This window comes from Platalea leucorodia (genome assembly GCF_965183815.1).
Source record: "Platalea leucorodia genome assembly, chromosome: 6".
Classification (NCBI taxonomy): Eukaryota; Metazoa; Chordata; class Aves; order Pelecaniformes; family Threskiornithidae; genus Platalea; species Platalea leucorodia.
In genome coordinates this window covers 2,170,051-2,185,325 of record NC_138828.1, presented here as the reverse complement: position 1 = coordinate 2,185,325, position 15,275 = coordinate 2,170,051, and the positions used below count along the sequence as shown (strand labels likewise).

Below are 15,275 nucleotides of genomic sequence, written 5' to 3'. Positions count from 1 at the left end.
TCCATCAGATGCAGTGAATTCCACATAAAAGGGAAAGCTCTTGTTCTTTTTTTTTTGCCACCCCATCTATTTAAAAGGTGCTAGGTGTGGACAGGTACAGGCTGTATAGCGTACTTCTGCCTTGCTGCAAGAAAGCTGTAGTACTTGAACAATTGAATGTGTTGGAGGCTAAAGGAAAAAGCAGCTTCTTCTGAAGACAGACTCATGATGATCGAGAAAGATGTGTATGTGTGACCAGGGAAAGCATCTTCTGTGCTTTTGTGGTATAAAAACTGAGCCACGGTAGCCTCTGTTGCAGTACAAGCTAATATTTGAAGGTATATGGTGTAATTACATACGTTACTGTGTGATGATAAAAGCAGACTCTTCAAAAAAAGAGCAACGCAAAATGCTCAGATAGAAATCCTAAAATAAGCTTTAGAACAGGCAAGAGTTGCTTCTGCTCTCCTTGAGCCCATCGTTCTGTGCGAAACAGTCGAACGATATTAGCGGGTATGGTATAGGAAGCTTCACTGGTTATGGTAGTGCCCTTCTCGGGGGTTGAGACGTAGCCTGCGCCTGTATGGCAAGATGTTTGTCCTTGCGGTGTTGACCTGGCGTTTGCTTTCTCAGCACCTTCTCCCGCCTCTTTGGCTTCTGCCCCTTTCATTTCACGTGCCACGTGATTTATCGTGGCTTGTTTTGGTTTTACTGCTACTTACAAAAACCCACGATGCTCCTTTCTCCAGAGTTCAGACATGGGAGTGAAACAGAAGAGTGAATTGAACAGCCGTTTGGAAGAAAAAACAAATCAGATGGCTGCCACCATCAAACAGCTTGAACAAAGGTAAAAAATGCAACTTTTACAATTATAAAATCACGTGTATATTCTAGTGGCAGTGTCCCTCTGACCCCGAATGGAAGTCTGACAGTGGCAGTGTCCCGCTGACTCTGAAAAGAGTCTGAGCGCTTTGCTTAGCCGCGGCTAGGCAGAGCCACATGAGGGGAGCTGTAATTCTGTGAGATGCTGTTAGGAGAAACGTTGTGCATGCTCAGGAGGGCTTCCATTAGAAAAGAATATACTACTAAACCAGTAATTAACATAGCAGCCTTGTTAATCTACATCAGCTGCGCTTTTGTGTGTTACCCAGTCATTACAAGGCAATCGCTATCTCTGATAGCGCTGATAAAAACCAGAAATGTGAACTTTGAGAAGTGCTTGGCTGCTAATGGCAGGAGTATGGCGGGAGCAGGAAGGACGAGCCTGCGGCAGGGGCCAGGCGCGCGGGCGCCTGGTTGTTCCAGGTCTCTCCGGTACCATTTTGAAAAAAATACCCCCAATTGAACCATTCTCTTCATGAACTGAGGAAGATGAGCTTGAAAAAAATCCTCACGTGAAAGCGAAAGGAGGAAGATGAGAGGGCAGCCTGGCTGTCGCTAGAAGTTGATAAAAGAGCCCATAGGTATCATATCCACTTGGACTGGGACAAGTTCCATCCTTGCGACCGTGTTGCTCTCATGCCACGAGCCCTCATGAAATTAGGAGGGCCGCGGCATCGAAGCCAGATGGATTTGAGAAGGAGCGGTGCTCCTTTATCCCTTTTGGTCTTGTTCTCGAAGCCAGGCCTTGCAGTGGTTTGGCCAAAGGTTCAGAACTTCAGCCTCGGCCAGTTGCCTTGACTGTCGGGCTAGCTTCCAGAAATGGGGGGAGAGCATAGCTGTCGGCAAGGTGTATTGGCTGGGGCTTCTTGAATGAGTAGGGCATCGCGCTAAATTAATGCTCTCATTTTAGGGTTTAGGTTGTAAATGGTTCTTGATGAAGAAGGTCATTTTGTTTGTGGAAAATGTGTGTTTTAAAATGTTTTCTGATATCTCCTCAGCTAATGGATTTGCTCTTTTTCTCTTGCTGTTCTTATTTTTCCATTTTCTCATCCTCCTCATTCTGACTTACTTATACAGTGAAAAGGATTTGGTGAAACAGGCAAAAACCTTAAATAGTGCAGCAAACAAACTGATCCAGAAGCATCATTAGACATTTTGATGTCTGGTCACCTCACAGCTCTGACATCAGAACTCATTTATGAGGGGAGAACTTGAGAATTGCTAAAAGCAACTGTTAAAAATGTTAATTGTCACCTAAAGTTGATTTGGAATTTGCTGAATTTTTAAAAGCAGTGAGTTTTTCTTCAGAGATTTAGAGTCGGGTATAAAATTCCCTAACTTTGCCATTTAAACTGTGTTAAAGTACCAATGAGTTGGCCAATAAACACGCCAGGAAAGCATGAGGAGTGGGAGATATGTGGCTCTGTACATCCCGGTGATGCATACCGTATACAGCAGCACAAGTCTTCACCGTGTATGGATGCTAGGTGCGTTGGTCAAGCCAATGTCAGATTGGCCAGCTCTGGAAAGTCAACTAGTTTTCTGTGTTACCCTTTTTGTGAAGTAGACGAAAAAAAAAAAAATGCATCCCTGGAAGTTGTTGAAAGTAGTTGTGTGCGTACCCCAAGCCGTGACCCGTTCGCTTCTGTTGTGTGGGTTCAGCCCCGAGGCCGAGCCGAACGGGCGCGACTCGATAGCTCATCACCGTGAAGACCGGCCCTCTTGTAACCGAGACTGCTTGCAACGACTTTGCCTTAGGGACTTGGTGGGAGGGTGGGGACTTATCCTTATTCCTTTAAACTTCATGTGTCCAGAATTAGTGGCTAGGTGTCTTAGAGTAACATGATAGAGTGGTAAGTTCAGTGGAAACCTCCTTATCTTTGCATCGCCTTCTACCTCTGCCATGAATCCCTCTAGACGTACGTTGCGGTTCTTCCCCACCGAAGGAAGCTGAGGAGAGGTGTTTCGGTAGGTCTCTCCTCTTCCTAGAGAGGGAACTTAGACGTTTTACAAAAAATAATCTGGTCTTTATACTCCAGCGGTTAAAAGAAACAAAAACAAAATAAAAAAAAAAAAAGAGAGGAAAGGAACAAAATGTGCAGTGGTGGGGAGTGGAAGTGGTAATTTGGTACTTGACCATTCCTTGTCTGAGTAGTTTAGTGGTTTAAAAGGAAGAGTTGCCTTTTACTATTACACTTCTTTCATCTGCTTCGGAGTTTCCGTTGCTCCGTTCGAATGGAATTTGCTAACGAAAGAACAGCTAAAGCTGGGAAACAGCTCTGAAAAGGATAAATAATTGCCAGTTTAACACCCCAGTGCAAAACTTGAAGTAACTGTAGTTTGGCCTATTCTAAACCAATATCCTCTTCCCTGTGGCCGCAGAAGGTCACTGTGCTGGCCTGTCACAGGCTTTAGGTTATACGTGCTCCTAAAGAGGTTTTTTTTTTTTCTTTCAAAAAGATCACATTTGGAGGTTTTCTGTGTTGAATAAGGGGTTTTTTGCTCCGGTGAGATGCCTGTAAAAATTTTTTGGTGCCAGTTCTCCCTTTGTCCTCTGGGATAGCGCTCCTTGGGGCAGCGGGTGGCGAATGTGACTGAAACGCAGCTGGGGAAAGCCGAGCGATGGATCCTCACTGGGTACGTTTGAAAATCTGTGAGGCTCAGCCTAGTCCTCCTGTACGCGAGCGTGTACCACCGCTTAGCTTGGTTAACGGGCTCCCGCCTGCGAGCGGGCTCGGCGGCCCGTTTGAAATCCCTACGCGATGCCCAAGTCGCATGCTTGAAAGCATAAACTTAACCTTCGGTAACCTTTTTGGTAGAAAATCATTTTAACTACCTGGAGAAAAATAAAATAATAATAAAAAGGTGGAAGGTAGCGATCAAGGTATGCGAATAGCTGGTTAGGACAGTTCACTGCCCTGCCCCTCCCCAGATTTCTTCTGTAGAAATAGGGGATTGGGCTGGTTTAGTTTGCCGTCACAGTAACGCTAAAATAAGACTGGATTAAGGATCTGGCCATTTCTGATGTCGGGCCCAAAGCGGAAACGCTTTGGTGTACTAATGCCTGGGCGCTTGAGCCGACATGTCGATCCACGGGAGAGACCAGGAAAATGCACTAATCCTCAATCTAGTAGCTAACCTATGTCGCAAGTTCCAGTTACATGTGTAAAGCTGAAATGTAACGTACATTAAAATCAAATTTGACTTAAAATTCTGTGTACTTGAGGTTTGCTTTGGATCTGGATAAAAGTGATGTTTTATGTTTTTCATCTAATGGCTGTAAACTGTAGTAATAGAATAAAAAGTATTGAAAATCAGAGCTTCTGCCTGGTTCACCTACATTTGGCTTTTCTTTAAAATATTTTCCTCCTTTCCATTGTTTTAACCATTCCTTTTTTTTTTTTTTTTGGCTTTACCTTTTCACTGGGTTTTTTATTTGTTGGTTAAACTCGGTCTTCCTCCCCACCATGGCTTTTGTTTTTTATCACAAGTTCATGTGGCTCAAATCCAGATTGCGACAGGCGGAGAAGGACCGTCAGCTGGCCCAGCAGGACAACCGGCTCTTCAAGCAGGAGTTTGGGGACAAAATCAACAGCCTCCAGCTAGAAGTGGAAGAGCTCTCCAGGCAGCGGTGAAGAGATCCTTTTCTAACCTATTTTTTGGGCTGTTCTTACTGTGTCTCGTAGAAAGCAGGCAGGGCGGTCACAAAAGGAGGTAGGGGTTGGAGGCGGAGAGGGGCAAGTGGTATTTTAGATGCCAGGCAGGGATGAGCTCTGGGGAGGTGAAACGCTTTGCGAGATGGCAAATCTTTTAACGTGCGTGTCTTGTAAAGTTACCACTTGAAAAATCGGGTTGGAAGAAAAGGCGAAAGAACGATGTGGTCAGCAGAAACCACCAGCAAAAGTACACATCTGGTGCGGCGGTGGAATATCAGAAGCAGGGATGGGGAAATGAAATGTCAGGATATTTCTCTGAACGCAGAAGTGTCCGCGGGGGCTTTCTGCCCTGCGGTTAGATTTGTCGGGCATTTGCCGATAACCGTCCCTTTTGAAAAGCGGCAGCGCTAGAGATGCAGGACAGAGATCACCCCGAGCCGCAAAACCTGTTTGGGCCGCTGGGCCGATCCTCCGTCCGCGCTGAGGTCGCCTGGCGGGTTAGCCTGCTCGAGGGAAGGAGGGCCAGCTGGATGCGCGCTTCAGAGAGCCTCCGACGGCAACGCAGACCTCTCCAGAGTCTCGCGTTGCGTCAGCCTTCCCGCTGCAATAGCGCAATTTGGAATCTAGAGCCAACGCTAAAAGCAGACAACGTTCTGCACATCAGCAGGGATGTAGCAGCTAAGTCTTTGCCTAGAGCTACCACTGAAGAGCTTGGAGCAAGGGAAGCAATCCAGGGGCTTGGTCTGACACACAGTGCTGGGATTTTTTTTTTTTTTCTCCCCCCCCTCCCCCCAGTTGAAACTGGTTTCAGTTTTGCTGGGAGGCAACCAAAAAGTTGGAAATCAAATGTAGAGAACTTGGCGAGAGCTATCCTATTTTCCCCTGCAGTGTCATCAGTTTACCAGTATCAGGAAAACAGAGAAATCCTCTTATCTTAAAATAGAAGAGCATCTCTCCTCCTGCAGCCATGACGCATCTTCTGTTCGTTGCAAGGTCGCTGGAATGAATTGGGTGGAAGCATTGCTGAATGCGTTTTCGTTTTTTTGGGGGTTTTTTGTCCCCTCCTGACACAGCTTTTTTTCCTTTGTCAAAAAGTCACCGAGGGTACCCACAAAGCCAGCAAATGGCTTTTATCAGAAAGAAATTCCTGCCAGGTCCTGGGCGTGCGTGGGCGAGCTTAGCAGCGGTCTTGGGCATAAGTGAGGAATGCATCTTCCCCGCGTAACCTTACACGGAGCCAGGTGAACTTGGCGTAGCTACCTGGGGAGGACATTTGCAAATTGGTCTATTTTGGCATCAGTTGGACGTTTTCCGATTCCTTCCTCGCTCAAGCTAAATCAAGATGACGGCATGAAAATGATCGAGCCTCCTTTACCGGGAGGCTGTACTGCTTTATTGAACCGAGTTTCTAAAGCAGGGGGTTATTGGCGGGTGCCGCAGTGGCGGTGGGTAGTCTTGCTTGAATTGTGTTCTTTTAAGAGGAAACGGGGCTTTTCGTGGTGGTGGTTTTGAATCAACTTACAAAGAAAAGTTCCCGCAGTCGGTTTGGTTTTAAATGTCAGTATGGGCAAGGATTCGTTTCTGGACCTAAGTGTCCACCAGCTTTACTCACTTCAGTGAGGCTGTGTAAATAATGCGGCCGTAGTCATAACAAGTTATTTAAAAACCTGTTGGAGGGGTACGGAGGCGAACGAGGGCAATAATGGATAACGTTGGTTTTAATAGCAACGAGGATTCTGCATGTTTTATAGCGCAAGTCTTGCCACTACTTTAACCAGCAGATACTCAGTTTCTAGGCCTTGACTTTGGTGCAGGGGTCGTTCCCCACGGCAGCTGCCGTATTTTACTTGGAACGACTTCGGAAAAGGGGGTTTCTGGCGCTTCAGTCCCCGACGGCCCGTGCGCTCCAGGAGCTTTGCCGCTGTTGCGCGCGGGCGGGCTGCGGTCGCGGAGGCGTTGAGCTTTCTGGTGGCCCCGAGTAGAGGCTCGGCGATCCACAGCTGGCTGTAGAGTTGCGCTTCTCTTCAGCCGGCTTCGGGCTGCGTCGGCCGCCTCAGATGCCGACTGCGGGACAACTCTTTATTCAAAAGAGGCGGTTTTCAGCTCTTGAGTTGGGGTTCAGTTGCTTTAGGGTAAGGAGAGGGTTAAATAGTTCGTTAGCTCTCGATGGCGAGCGTTACAAAACCATAGCCTTCACTGACGATTCCACCTCGATGTTCTAGGAACCACCTTGAACTGGAGCTGAAGCGGGAAAGAGACAGATGGTCACACAGTCACCAGCGCAGCCAGGAAAACAGACACGGCACGAAGAATTGGCTACGGCAGGTAATATGACTCTCCTTCTTCTCGGCTTGTGTTTGAAGTATAGCTTCATTTTGCTCGTTGGCTTTTCCTGAGCTTGATTAGGCAATAAATAGATATTATTAATCTGCCGCGACAAAATGAGCTCTGGCACGTTTTTTACACACACTAGATAGGCAGTTCATTGAGTAGAGCCTCACAAAAATATCGCAAGCGTTACACCTCGTTGCAGAACGCTGGTTTTCTCTTCCAGGCTGAGGACCTGACAAACTCTTGACAGTGACTGTGGTTTCCCTTCGCTGGTTTAGTAAAACCAAGCGTAATACAGCAGGAGAGATGCCGTACACGGTACATCTCACGAAAAGCCAACTTGCTCGTTTTTATTTTTTGCATCGTTATGAGGGAAATTCTCCCGAAAGAGGTCAAGAGTAAAACTTGGAAGACACAGCCATCTCTTGGGGGCATCACAGATCGCTTTCAGTGCTCTTTTTAGTGCCGCGCGTTAGCGAACTCAGTGTTTCTTAAAGCGAAGCGCAGTGTTCATCTCGAGAGTCAAACTCAGAGTGCCCAGGTGAAACTCCCTTGTTAGCAGTAAATTTGCCTTTGAAAGAAGAAGTCTGCTCTGCAGCTTCTTCTGTGAAGCGAAACAGGCTCTTTTGCTGGGAATTGGCAGTAAAACAGTTGTTTTGGAGAACAAAACTTGTAACTGTGAGAACTGTGAAGTAACGGAGGTAGTTCTGCAGTTCTCACGTGTGCTGCTGCGTTGAGAGTTGCCTTCCCTGGGCTCCCCTGGCTGCTTCGACGACTGCGTTTTGTCGTTGTTTTAACCAATATCACACATAATTTCAGTGAAGTTATTTACGCATCGTGAGTCGTTTATCAAAAAGTCGCATTTGCTGTAGCAGAACAGCTGTAGTTCAGTAGAAGGAATCGGGAGCTAAGCGCGATGCAGTGGGCCAGTAAAAATGAAAACAAGAAGCCCCCCAACTGGGCAGCCTGATGTGGAAAGGAGACACGGGGTGGCTCTCTGGAAGGCAGAGGAGCTGCCTGGCTTTGCCGCTTTGCGGCCAGCCCGGCGCTGGGCTGGAGAGCAGGTTGCTGCCTGGGGCTGCCCTCCTTCGCTCAGCAGGCGAGCGCTGTAGCACGAGCGGGGTGTTCCCGCCGGGAACGAACGGGCCAACGCGCAAAAAAGCGATTTCAGACCGGACTTCTCTCTTGCCGTGAAACTTGCGGGTGGTGCTTGATCCGGTGGAAGCTGGCGTTTGCGGGAACCGAAGAGCTCCCGCTGAGATGGCAGGCGCAATTAGAGAGCAGCGCGCGCGTGGGTGGTTCTGCCGGCATTGCCGTGCAGGCGTTTTGACAGTCGTGTTTCGGTGTGGTGGTACATGGATACGGCTCGGGCTGTGACCCAGGTCTTGGCTGGGGAGGATTTGTTTCCTTTCTCGGCTGAGAGGATTTGTTGATCAGGCTTTAAGAAGCCTGTTCAGCCCGTCTACCTTTTCAACCTCTGCTGTTAAAACAAAAAATGTGAAGTTACTCGTTCCTTCGAGTCAAAGGAGGTCACTGGACACGTTTAAGAGTCCGTCTCTAAAATGCGAAGTCAACTTTCTGCGCCCAGCGGAAGGGAAGCAGGTGGAGCTGCTCCTGGGGTGGATTGGTGTTTGTGTGCTTCCACGTGTCCAAACGGGCCTCTGGGCCAAGGAGGGGCAGATCAGCATTCCCCGAACAGCGACGTACAGTCTGCCTTCGCCGTGTGGCGGGGGTGAAACTGGGGTCTTCATCTACTTCAACTGATGGGTCGATGTTTCCTTTTGGCAGGACGGGAAGCTCAACATCCAGGAAGAAAACGCTAAACTGAAGCAGGCGCTAAGAGAGGAGAACAGCGTCCTGCCGCACAAGTACGGAAGAAGAGAAATCTCATTTTTCCCTTCTCCTTTTCTAAGTCCTGCTTCCCCTTCTCGAATCTCTTTGCTGATGGGACGTTTGGAATAGCGTAACTTCCCTTCCTAAGGAAGGTTTTTCAACCTTATGCCCTTTGTTGAGGTCTCTTCTGCTTTTTCATAGCTCTCCAAGGGAAGGAGGAGGTTCTGCTGCTTGCCATCAGCATTTCTGGATCTGAAAAGCGCGCTCTCCCATTTACCTTTGAATTTGTTTGTATATAAATCTGCCGTTGACTAATTTTTCTTATTTAACGAACCTTCATAAGCCGAATGCAGCAGAGACCTTTGGTACTGGAGTCCAAAGAAGGGACCTTTGCTGGGGAGGGGAGGGAGAAGGGTTGGTGGATCGGTGGCTTTCAGAGCTCGTAACCAGTGGCTGCTGGAGATCAATAGAAGCTGCTGGAGAAAGAGAACTTGAAATAATATTTGAAGGAGAAGGTTGTATAAAAACGTAGTTCAGGTAGCACGTTTCTAAACTCGGCATTATAGAGGAGGATTCTTGTTGTAGGATTTATTTAGTATTTGAGAGCTGAGTTTCGGATTTGGTGTTAAATGTGAAAAGATGTTTTAAAAGGCACAGGGAGCAGCTCTGTAAGGAGGACTTGGCTCGGAGGTGGTAACAGCCTATTTGAAGCACTCTGAATGTCAGTGAAAAAACGCAGTGCTCTGGCACGGCGCGCTGAATGCCAATAGAAAGTTAATCAGAAAAGTATTGTCTTAAAAAAAGCATAAGCTCAATTCCAATCTGCTTTACCAGATATTAAAAACCTTCCAGGCCTTAGACGCTGTTTATCCCCGTTTCACCTTGAGTGTTTAAGCAGCGTGAGCGTCAGGCTGCTGATTTATCTGGAAGGCCTCAAAACGCGTTATCGCTGTAGGGGGGCAAAGGTTTTGCAGTAATAAGTTTAAAGCTAGTTTTAAACTGTGTTTGTACCATCTGAAGAGTCTTTTCTGTGGTCCTGCTCCCTTTCCTCTGCTCTTCTGAAGGAGCTTTGGAAGTTTTTCTCCTGCCTTTCCCATTTATCTGGGAGTGCTGCACGTCTGAACAGCACCAGTCGCGTACTGCCTCTGCTTCGCTGTGTGACGAAGCTTATCAACGCCTCGTCTCTCAGGCGAGCAGGCTCGGCAGCGTGGTTTTGAAGAAACAAACCCCCAAATCTGCATGGGTAGGATCTGAAAAACAGGAGGAGGGAATTCCCTGATAGGCCAGATGCTTTCCTTAAACGTAGCGGCGACCGAAGCGCCAGCTCCAAGTGACAATCTTCTTCTCTTGTAGGTTACCGAGCGGCACGCAGGAGCAGCAGGTTGGTGGTTCTTCTTTTTGCGTTGAAATAGTGAAGGGCAAGGGTACGGAGGGAGCTCCTGGGTCGCTGCAGCATCTTCCCTGCCCGAATACCCTGCAGTTTGTCCATCAGGTTTTGCTTTGGTGAGGATTGGTCTGTAGAGTCCGTAGCAGCAACCGTTCCCCAGTGGACAAGTGCTGCTTATCGCATTAGCCAGGCTTTTAGTGGGCAGCGCTGCACCCATTTTGCCTCCTCAGCACAACCATGTTGGTTTTTAACCCAATCTTAACCCCTTTTATTATTCCTTTGCCCCATGCCTTTCCTGGGTTGGTGTGTCTATAAAGAACAACGAAAGCGTAATATTATTTACCGTTTGTGAAAACGGCAGTGTTTAACCTCCCGGGTCTGGGCTAGGGTTTTGCCGGTTGCTCTGCAGGCCGGAGGGAAGGGGTGTTTTGGTCGTTCCGGTTGTTTTCTTTTTTTCCGTGTATGTCAAATTGACCAGAATTCATTCTTTCTCCCCCGGCTGCCTGGCAAAGCACGGCTGGGCCCCGAACTGTCACTGGGATGCTGCAACGCTCACCTTGCGTCCCGTCTACGGGGAATTTCTGCATCTGTCAGCTCTTTTTCACAGGGAAAAAGATGTATAGTTCCCGCCTTGTTGCTGGGCCAGCAGCCTTGATCTCAGCCTGAAAATCCTGGGTTCATGCGGGTGTGCTGGGCTTCCCCGTCTGCCCTGGTGTAGCCAGGGCAACTGTAGATCACCCTGCAAATGCCCGGTGGTCCTGTGTGGCTGCCCGGTGCGCTGGGAATAGGGAGGGGTTAAAAACCCAAGCACGACAAATCTTCCTCCCCGTTGGAAGATGCGGATCGGCCGCAGAGCTCTAATGCAGGTGCCGTGTAAAGAAGCGTGTCAAGCAGAATGTCTTGGTTTTTACTCGGGGTTTAGGAACAGCTGCCAGGACCTGGAACCGCCGAGATCTGCCAGCTCTGCCAGGAGGAAAGCAGCCGAAGCAAAAAAAAGGTAACTCCGAGGACCCATCTCCGTCATCTGGTGAATGCGCGTTTCCTCTGCTTCTCATTTTCGAACAGCGCAGGTTTCCTGCTGGTGACCTGGGACCAAGAAGTGAGCCCTTCTCTGAACTCCACCCTTAACGTAAACGTGTTGGAGAGTGGCTGCTGGAGGGTTCCCCGCTCTGCTCTGTGTTCAGTCCTTTGTTTTTCCTTCCCCTTAGCAGCTTCTCTCCTTTTTAGCTAAGGGATTTTTTTTTTTCTGGGATCAATCAGAAGTGAGAATAGGAGGTGTTAACACTTGGTTGTTATTTCTCCACTTAAGCCGCCTTGCCTCTTTCTCTTCTTTTTCTTCTTTTCCCTGGCTAAGCCCCTCTTCCTTTCCTCGCTGCTTTACCATCTGAATCTAGAGGGATTACAAGAGTTACCGAAAAGGGTGTTCGGTGGGAGTGCTGCCTTCATCCAGTGCTTCCTTCCACTGACGCTGAGGAGCAGGAGCAGTTTGCAAGGAAACAAGTCAAGGCGCGGATAAAACCGCTGCCAGTGCAGCAGGCGTCCTGGTCACACTGGTGCAAGTACTTGGGGGGAGCTGGAAGGCGGCGGTGGGTTGCGTTGTCCCCTGGTCGATCTGCCACGACCCCAACCAAAGGGCTGTTGTGGAGCAGACGGGAGCAGGGAGGAGTCCTGCCAGGCCCTGCCGGGGCGGCCGGCTCTTCGGCACGAGGCCTGCAGGGCTCTGACCACTGCGCCGAGATAAAGATGAACCAAATAGTTCCAAATAGGTCTTAGGAAATTTTTGGGGGGACTCGCGCGGCGAGGCTCCCCGACCGGGAAGCTTTCAGGCTGAGGCGGAGAGGCCGCGTCTGGCCGAGTGACCGGTGCTGGGTCGCTGCAGCTGCGTTGGCAGTTCTGCCTGGCACAGAGGCGGGCCCGGCAATTAGCGACGTTGCCCGAGCAAACAGCCGCTCCCGAGCCAGCCTGCTCCGCCGCGCCTGCGAGGACGGCGTTCCTCGCCGCGGTCGGAAGCCGGCCCTCTCCTCCCCAGCACCGCGGAACCGCGATGCTTGGAACGGGCAGTGAGCGGGGGCCCGATTGCTCCCCCAGTCGCCCCCTGAACCCCTCCTGTTTGACAGGTGGGAGCTCTGTGCAGGGTTTCTAGTCTTGCCCGTTCCCCTGTGTTTATCTTGAGGAAACACCTCAGTTCAAAGCAAAACAAATGCCACAGCTTTATATCTTCGACACGTTTCCAAATGCATGTGCATGTTTAAATACTTATCTCGGGCAAGACTCGTCGTTCCAGTGTATTTATACAGCTATAAAATATACGTGCGCACCTCTTGGGACAAAATGCCTTAGTAGACTGAGTCAATTAAAACTTGAATGGTTCGTTATTGGTAACTCTCACCTGCTTTACTACAAGCCTTCACCTACTCTCACTTGACCTAAGGAGCTTTGCTATAAACTGGTCCCGAGCCCAGGAGCAAACTCCTGGTCTTCAGAGGGGGCAAGAGCGGAGTTTTGGAGCGTCTTTCTCGAGCCCAGGGGAGGATTTGGGTTGACGGAATGACAACGAGAGAAAACATACGTTTCCTTGCGTTGCTTGTGTCTTGAGCACCTCCTTAATTTTTCTGTCCTCTTCCAGAACGTCTGCAAGAACTGTGGCGGCATCTTCTGTGAAGCCTGCTCAGCGCACGAGCTGCCCCTGCCGTCCAGCATTAACCCCGAGCGCGTCTGCAATCCCTGCCACCAGCAGCTCATCCGGCAGTACTCGAGCAGCCCCTTGTAGGGGACGGCTTGCAGAGAGAGGCGACCAAAAAAAACATGTTTGTAGCTGATGATGATTTCTAGAGTTGTTCAGGAGGAATGTGAAGAGAAGACGCTTGTCTGTGTTCTTTGGAGGCCAGAGGGGAAGCGGCTTCATGGTGTTTGCAGTCTCTTGTGACTGAATCAACAGCCTGAGCCTTCCCCGTACTAAAACCTGCCTGCTCTCGGCCCTGAGCTGGCGCTGGGGAGAAGGGCCTTGGGAATGCCACGTGCAGTCATCCCCAGGGTGCGCCCAGGCGGCCTCGGGGCGCGGTGAGAACAGAGAGCCCTCGCCCAAAACAGAGCCGTGTGTGCGCGTGTGTCTGCGTGTGCAAGTCTGGAATGGCCTGAAAGCGTGGGGCCTGAAAACGTGGGGCCTGAAAGCGTGCTGCTGCTCAGCAAAGGCTCGGGGAAGGCGGCACGGGAGCATTTTTAATCCTCGCATCTGGCTGCACTTGAAATACATTTCCCCTTTCCCGGATGCCTGTGACAGTCTGGCTCAGCCGTGCTACGTCGGTGCCGGTGTAGGAAGGCCAGGTAAAGCGCCAAAAAACACCTTCTAGCTTCCCCTCTTTGGCTCGGCCCTCTGGCCGCGGGCTTGCTGTGCAAATCAGTATCAAAAAACCAAAGCTGTGAAAGCTCGCCTGTATTTTGGGGGGCGTAGGTGGATTCGAGGCGCGCACGATGCGAGAACCGCCGGCCTGCACTGATCTGGCACGCGAGTGCCTTAAGGCATCTCTGGCCTTCCTCTCGGAGACCCGCACTGTGACTTTGTGACTGCAAACGGGTGGTCGAAGGGTGTAACTGTGCTTCCTACCTTGGGGTGGCAGCTGGAGGAACTGGATTCCCCGCTAGTTAGATAGCAAATCCTCATCGTGACACAGAAGGTTCAGGGCCACTTCGATCCACCTCTCCCCCTTGTGCACACGAAAAACTCACTGGAATAAAGCTGGCATTTCACTTTTTTTTTTTGTTGTTAGATCAAAACGAAGGTGAGATGAAACAGGAATGCTTTTTCCCTACTAGAAATTCTCATTTGAAACACAGCTTAAAGAGGTTTCGCAGTTCGTGCCACATCGTTCTTTGTTGCTGTTACCTCAAGGAATTTCGTGTTGCTCCAAAAAGCGGTGGCGGCTTCCTCGTGAAGCGCGTAGCATGCCGCAGCCGTGTTTGTCTCTTTGATACTGGAAGCCTACTTCAGTCTTTAAGACCGCAGACTGTTCTGTAGTCCACAGCAAACCGATGTATTTTTATGTGACAAATGCATTTGGTTTTGTGCAAATTTTATCGGGGGTCGGTGGTTTAATTCCGCAGAGGGGATTTTCTGTTCATTCGGCTGGCTGGAACCGCCTCAGCAAGCGTGTCAGAGCTGAGGTTATTGATGCGGTCGGTGCTAGGCTGTACCAGGAATTCTTCTCTGGTTCCCTCCAGCCCCTCTCGGTGCCCTTCGGCGCCAGAGCACTTCACCGGGGGGCAACTGGAAAGAGTTTTTCTTTTTCTGCTCTTTTTTCCCCCCCTCGTGGTAGTTACCAATACGTTTCCTTGCTGCTGTCCCTTAAAGTAGATGAGTAGTTGTAAACAGCGTTGAAATGCAGAAAGGCTAGAATTGAAGTGCGGGCACGCTGCTTTGCAGGGGTGAGACCCCGGAGGCGAAGGGAGAGGACACTGGATTTAGCGTTAATAGTTTTGTGTACGTCCTGTACACAGCGAGGAGAGCTGGAATTCCTGTGTCCAAACCCAGCGTCACTCATTCCCCGAGGAGAAAGCGAGCCCCGAGCAATTCCCACGTTCGAGGACTCTGCGGGGAAGCGGGCCCTTAGCGTAAATGATTTGAACACTGGTATGTCCAGTGTTTTGCAGCTGCGAAGCGAGAGCTTCTTTGGGACCTGTACCCAGCTTTCGGCTGTCCCGGCAGGAGCGGCTGCCGCTCCGCTCGCTCCAAGCGAAGGCTGCGAGTGGCGGTTGTGTGAAAAGCCGGACAGCTCGCGAGCCGGTCCTCTGAAGTGACACGAGACCTCGACGAACGGGCAGGGAGGCGGCTGGAAACCCCTCAGAATGCAGCGCTGGCGGCTGTAATGGAAACGGGCGTTCAAAAGGTCGGAGGGAGAGCGCGCGCTGCCAGCTCTCCGTGTCGGCGCTCGCCCCTTCCCTGGTGCGTCGGGCTCCGGCGAACGTCTCTGCCTCTGACGCTTCGGGAGGCTGCCGGCGTTGAAGGCGCCTTTGCTCAGGTCCTGCTTGTAAAGGTAGAGTGGGGGCGGGCACCCGGACGTTTGGATTGCGGGGAGCAGAGGGTAGTTTTTGGGATGTTAACTTTGTTCCACGCGATAATAAAAACTTGATCATCTGTATCCCGTGTCCCGAGTGGCCTTTCCATCCCGTTCTGCTCTGGCTACGCATATGAAAGTATTGCAGAACAGGCA

At 50.1% G+C, this 15,275-nt stretch overlaps 1 protein-coding gene across 3 annotated transcripts in view; it reads left to right on the top strand.

Annotated features, from left to right (window-relative positions):
* RUFY3 (RUN and FYVE domain containing 3) overlaps nucleotides 1–15,139 on the top strand; it is a 55,617-nt gene extending 40,478 nt beyond the window's left edge. For 2 of the 3 annotated variants that reach the window (XM_082315211.1, XM_082315212.1), the window contains 7 exons: nucleotides 729–826; nucleotides 4,373–4,492; nucleotides 6,740–6,842; nucleotides 8,637–8,716; nucleotides 10,035–10,062; nucleotides 10,991–11,065; nucleotides 12,695–15,139. In XM_082315211.1, the coding sequence (XP_082171337.1) occupies nucleotides 729–826; nucleotides 4,373–4,492; nucleotides 6,740–6,842; nucleotides 8,637–8,716; nucleotides 10,035–10,062; nucleotides 10,991–11,065; nucleotides 12,695–12,838 (648 nt within the window). In that variant the 3' untranslated portion in view covers nucleotides 12,839–15,139. Of the gene's footprint in view, nucleotides 1–728; nucleotides 827–4,352; nucleotides 4,493–6,739; nucleotides 6,844–8,636; nucleotides 8,717–10,034; nucleotides 10,063–10,990; nucleotides 11,066–12,694 lie in introns of those variants that run through there. The other variant, XM_082315213.1, reaches the window with a different exon arrangement.
* The last annotated feature ends 136 nt before the right edge of the window (nucleotides 15,140–15,275 follow it).